Raw genomic sequence first — 6311 nt, 5'->3', positions numbered from 1 at the left:
TTCTGGGCAGATTCGAAGGAAATCAGTCCGGGATTTAGAAAAAGGGGAGTGGGGTGGTTATAGGGTGTGCTTTTGGGTAGGGTTGGGGTAGGTGCTGCCACCAGAGGTCGGGGATTTGGGGGGCGGCTCAGGTAGGGTTTTCTTTCAAAGCCAGACTCGAGCCATTCTGGGTTGATTCGAGGGCGGGGACGTGTAGATTTGGAGAGAGGAGAAGGAGGGGGGTGTTTGGTGTAAGTTTGGTGGTGGTTCACGGTGGCGCTGCCGGGGGAGGTGATGGAGTTTTGAGGCGGCTCCGTTAGGGTTAGGTCTGGGTGTCTTGGTGTCTTGGTGGGGTGCTGAGCAGAGGGGTTTTGAGGGGGGCGGATTTGGACATATAAATACTCCCCAAGCTTTAGTTCCGAGCCGCTCGATCAAGTGGGGATCAATGGCTCAGATTGACGCTGATCAAAACGACGTCTTTTCGTTTGAGGGGGGATCCGGACTGGGTCATGCGGGTATTGGGCTACGTTGGGCGGGTACGAGGGGGGGCAATTGGTCTGAAGGGGGGTTTAAATAAATGGCCCCAATTCGAATTTCCCTTTGTTTTTTTGAATCTTTTCTTCTTTTTTCAATTTCCAAATTTCTTTTCATTTCAAAATTAGAAATAAACCCTAAATTAATTATTAAAACTAATATTATCCTATCAATTAAATTAATTAACCTCTAAAAATAATTACCATACTAATTAAATACCAAATTAAATAAAGCTACCAAAATTTGAGAAATTAAAATGCAAAAATGAACTATTTTTTGTGATTTTTCCAGTTTTAAAAAACACTAAATTACTAATTATTTCAAACATGCAAAAAATTAAATCCTAAATGCAAATGCGGCATATTTTGTATTTTCCATTAGTTAACAAACGAAATGCACAAACAAAAATGCAAATAATTAACAGCACATGCCACAAAATCCACAAAATTGCAAATAATGAAACGAAATTACTTTGTTTTAAATTTATGGGAGTATTTTATGCAGCGCAAAAATCACGTGCTCACAATTAATACTAAACAACCCTAGGTCAAAATTAAAAGAAGAAGAAGAAGAAGAAGAAGAAGAAGAAGTAATAATATCTATCAATTAAAAGAAAAACAAGTATAAAATTAAAGACTAATGAATGAGTGAAATTACCAGATGTGAGATGAGTGGTGAAAAATGAACTTGATTGTGTTTGTGCAGATTAGGGCATGGATGAACAGTGAAAATTTTAGTGTGAGAATCAAATGAGCGAAAAGGGTAAAAGGTCCTATTTGTAGAAAACACTCTGGGGGCCCACACAACTCACCTGGCATGGCCGCGAAAAATCACCGCAGTCTGCGCTTGTGAAGAACTGAGGACCTGCTTTACTAAGACTACCGCTAAGAGCGAAAAATGCAATGCGGCAGCGGAAAGGCACCACTGACCATGAAGAATGCACCGCGGACGCAGTTGGAACTTCAGAGAAGCCCTATTTTGGACTTTTTATCACCACGGACCGCCATCAAATCTTGCCTCCGTGATAAGGCCACCGATGACAGCGTAAAAAGGAGCGTTGTCAACGGTCCAACTTCAGAGTATTGCAACATTTTTCCAGCTTAGTCCTGTATTGCATCAAACATTCCTACACACATCTCACAACTAGTTAGTTCAATACAAAGCCTACACTAAGAAGAAAAATACATCGGTTGCCTCCCAAGAAGCGCCTGATTTAACGTTGCGGCATGACGCAGGTTACCATCAATCATTTAAGATGGATCATTGCCATAATGTGGCTTTCATCAAACTTGCCAAGATAATGCTTCACTCTGTGCCCATTAACTCTGAAAATTTCACCATTTTTGTTTTTCAAATCAAGAGCACCAAACTGAGTCACAAGCACTACCTCAAAAGGTCCACTCCATTTTGTCTTGAGCTTTCCCGGAAACATTCGTAACGGGGAGTTGAATAAGATAACCAAGTCACCTTCTTTGAATTCCTTGCTTCGGGCATACTTGTCATGTAAGTACTTCATCTTGTACTTGTACAAGGTCGAGCTGGAATAGGCATGAAACCGGAACTCATCAAGCTCATTGAGTTGCTCCACCCGAAGATTTGTTGTAACATCCCATTCAAGATTTAACTTTCTCAAAGCCCACATGGCCTTGTGCTCTAACTCAACCAGTAGATGGTAAGTTTTCCCAAACACCAACCAGTATGGAGACATACCAATCGGAGTCTTGTACACAGTCCTGTAAGCCCACAAAGCATCATCTAGTTTCTTTGACCAGTCAGTCCTATTTGCATTGACAGTCTTTGACAATATGCTCTTAATTTCCCTGTTGGAGACCTCAACTTGCCCACTAGCCTGAGGATGGTAAGGAGTTGAAACCTTGTGATTGACACCATATCTTGCAAGCAAAGTATCAAATGCCTTATTGCAGAAATAAGAACCCCCATCATTGATGATTGCTCTAGGAGTGCCAAACTAAGTAAAGATATTTTTCTTGAGAAAAGCCACCACACTCCGGGCCTCGTTGTTGGGTAAAGCCACGGCCTCAACCCACTTGGAAACATAATCAACGGACACCAGAATGTATGTGTTGCCACATGAACTTACAAAAGGTCCCATGAAGTCAATGCCCCACACATCAAATATGTCAACCTCAAGAATAGTGGTGAGAGGCATTTCATCCTTCTTTGAAATTCCGCCGGCTCTCTAGCATCCATCACATCTCTTCACAAGCTCACCCATATCCTTAAACAATGTAGGCCAATAAAATCCACAGCTAAGCACCTTTGAAGCTATCATTGCCCCTCCATGGTGATCATCATAGGGAGAGGAATGACAAGCATCAAGAATACTCATTTGCTCCTCTTCCGGAACACATATTTGGAACACACCATCATTACAAATTTTGAAAAAATAAGGCTCATCCCAGTAGTAGTCCAAGCTATCCCGTTTGAGCTTCTTCCTTTGGTTAGAAAAGAGCTCACACAGAACAATATCGGTTACAAGAAAGCTGGCAACATCCGCAAACCAAGGCATGATATTCACAGATACAGACATGAGTTGCTTATCAGGGAATGAATCATTAATTTTGAGGCCATCACACGGCCTCCCCTCCTCCTCCAAACGGAACAAGTGGTCCACCACTTAGTTTTCACTCCCTTTCTAATCAACAATCTCAAGGTTAAACTCTTGAAACAATAGAACCCATCTCATCAACCTAGCCTTGGAATCCTTCTTTGTCATCAAGTAGCAGAGTGCTGCATGGTCAGTATGAACTATCACCTTAGCACCCATGAGATAAGGCCTAAATTTCTCCATTGCAAACACAATTGCTAGCAACTCTTTTTCCATCACCGTGTAATTCACTTGAGCATCATTCATTGTTTTGCTTGTATAATACACTGGGTGAAACATCTTGTTGACCCTTTGACCCAACACCGCTCCTATCGCAATGTCACTTGCATCACACATGAGCTCAAAAGATAAGCCCCAATTGGGAGTGGTAATAATAGGAGTGGTTGTCAATTTGTACTTGAGAAGTTCAAAAGCCTTCATGCATTCATCATTAAACATGAACTTTGCATCCTTTTCCAATAATTTGCACAAAGGATTCACTACCTTAGAAAAGTCTTTGATAAATCTTTGATAGAACCCCGCATGCCCAAAAAAACTTCTAACCTCCTTGACTGAAGTAGGAGGAGGAAGCTTTGAAATCACTTCAATTTTCGCCTTGTCCACCTCAATACCATTTTTTGAAATCTTATGGCCGAGGAAAATGCCCTCTTCGACCATAAAGTGTCATTTCTCCCAGTTAAGTACTAGATTTGTCTCCTCACATCGGACCAACACTTTGTAAAGATTCTTTAAACACTCATCAAACGAGTCACCCACAACACTGAAATCATCCATGAACACTTCCAAGAAGTCCTCCACCATGTCGGTAAATATAGCCATCATACACCGCTGAAAGATAGCCGGTGCATTACACAAACCAAATGGCATCCTAAAAAATGCAAAGGTGCCATACAGACATGTGAATGTGGTTTTCTCCTGATCTTCCGAGGCAATCAAAATCTTGTTGTTACCTGAGTACCCATTCAAAAAGCAATAGAAGGCACGCCCAGCAAGTCTATCCAGTATCTAGTCAAGAAATAGCAATGGAAAATGATCCTTGCGAGTCACTTTATTCAGCTTCCAATAGTCCAAGCAAACCCTTCATCCAGTGACAGTCCTGGTGGGAATCAACTCATTTTGCTCATTGGTAACTACAGTCATACCACCCTTCTTCGGCATACATTGCACCGGCGAAGTCCAAGAACTATCCGAGATGGGGTACACAACCCCTGCATCTAGCCACTTGATCACCTCCTTTTTGTCAACCTCTTGCATAGCCTCATTCAACCTCCTTTGATGTTCCACGGAGGGCTTGGCATCATCTTCAAGTATAATCTTGCGCATACAAAAGGTGGAGCTTATTCCCCGAATATCAGCTAGAGTCCATCCAATTGCCTTCTTCCTTCTTTGGAGCACCTCCAGTGTGGAATCTACCTACACGCTAGTAAGACAAAAAGAAAGAATAACAGGTAAAGTTGAACTAGGGCCTAAGAATTCATACCTGAGGTGTGAAGGCAAAGGCTTCAATTCCAAAATGGGAGGTTCCTCAATTGAGGGTTTTGTTGAGGGAGTCTTTTTGTTCTCAAGATCCAAAGAAAGCTTGTGGGGCTCATAAGAATAAGAATCCATTCCGTGCAAAGCATTGACACACTCCACCCGACCTTCATCCTCATTGACATCAAGGTTCAACAATATCGTTTCTAAAGGATCCTCCATATTGACCATGGCACTAGTATCATCAACTATCACCTTCGTGAAAAAATCCATAAAGGAGCATACTTTAGTACTATTCGACTGTCTCATTGATTTGCACACATGAAAGACAAATTTTTCATCTCCCACCCAGAAGCGGTGGACCCTTCGCGTCCGCGCTTGATTCTTCACTGTCAGCGCTCCTTTGACTCAGGTTTTGAACTTGTGCAGGTTTCACTTCTTTGTGAGCTGGTTTTGACTTTCTTGTCTCTTTTTGACCAAATACTGCAAACAAGCACATTAAGTTAGCATTCAGGAATACTTTTACACACTTTTAATCCAAAACTCAAGCAAAAAGGAGCATAAAATAGGCTAGAATCCCTAGTTATCAACCAACCATCCCCGCAAGTCATAAATCAGTAAAAGAAAATACAGGAAGTCTTATTTAGGGGAATGGGGTTCTAGAAAGCAAAACGACCAGTCGGGTCATTACATTCTCCACCTCTTAAACAAACGTTCTTCCTCGAACGGGTTTAGATTCATACCTGAAGTGTCGAATAAGCGTGGATATCTGCTCCGCATGTCCTCCTCAGACTCCCAGTCGCCTCCTCGACTAGTTAGCCCCTCCACTGGACCTTTACCTCATAAATGCTCTTGGATCTCAATTGGCGATCATGTCTATCAATAACGGCAATTGGCTCCTCCTCATAACCTAAACTCTCATCCGGCTGAATAGTACTGAAGTCTAACACATGGGACAAGTCAGCGTGATACCTCCAAAGCATAGATACATGAAAAACTGGATGAACTCCCGATAAGCTGGGAGGTAAAGCCAGCTCATAAGCAACCTCCCCAACTCGCCTCAATACCTCGAATGGACCAATAAACCTTGTGCTCAACTCTCCCTTCTTCCCGAATCTCATAATTCCCTTCATCAGCGAGACTTTCAAGAGGACCTTCTCGCCGACCATGACTGATACATCGCACGCCTTCTAATCCGCGTAACTCTTCTGTCTGGACTGTGATGTGCGGAGCCTTTCCTGAATCAACTTTACCTTTTCTAAGGCATCTTTCACAAAATATGTACCATACAACTTAACCTCACCAGGCTTAAACCACCCGATAGGAGAACGATATCGCTGGATGTATAAAGCCTCAAATGGAGTCATCTCGATGCTAGACTGATAACTGTTGTTGTAAGCGAACTTGGCCAAAGGCAAGAACTGATCCCAATATCCCCCAAAGTCGATCACACTTGCTCTAAGCATGTCCTCCAAAATTTGAACTGTCCGCTCAGGCTGCCTGTCGGTCTGAGGATGGAATGTTGTGTTGAGCTCCACACGGGTCCCCAACTCACTCTGAACAACTCTCCAGAAATGTGAAGTGAACTGAGGGCCTCTATCTGATATGATGGAAACAGTCACACCGTGCAATCGAACTATCTCCCAAATGTAGATATGAGCCAACCACTCTGAAGTACAAGTAGTCACTACCGGAA

General features: G+C 42.6%; 1 protein-coding gene across 1 annotated transcript; it reads right to left on the bottom strand.

Annotated features, from left to right (window-relative positions):
- Nucleotides 1-1759: 1759 nt before the first annotated feature.
- LOC138880675 (uncharacterized) lies at nucleotides 1760-3799 on the bottom strand. The gene is made up of 5 exons (XM_070160849.1): nucleotides 3333-3799; nucleotides 2792-3017; nucleotides 2615-2713; nucleotides 2355-2482; nucleotides 1760-2246 (listed from the first exon to the last, which is right to left on the bottom strand). Exons 1-5 carry the CDS (start codon nucleotides 3797-3799, stop codon nucleotides 1760-1762), a joined length of 1407 nt encoding a protein of 468 aa, XP_070016950.1.
- Between the last annotated feature and the right edge of the window lie 2512 nt (nucleotides 3800-6311).

Source organism: Nicotiana sylvestris, chromosome 11, assembly GCF_000393655.2.
Source record: "Nicotiana sylvestris chromosome 11, ASM39365v2, whole genome shotgun sequence".
NCBI lineage: Eukaryota > Viridiplantae > Streptophyta > Magnoliopsida > Solanales > Solanaceae > Nicotiana > Nicotiana sylvestris.
The sequence above is the reverse complement of the archived record's forward strand: the minus strand, read 5'-3'. Positions and strand labels throughout refer to the sequence as shown.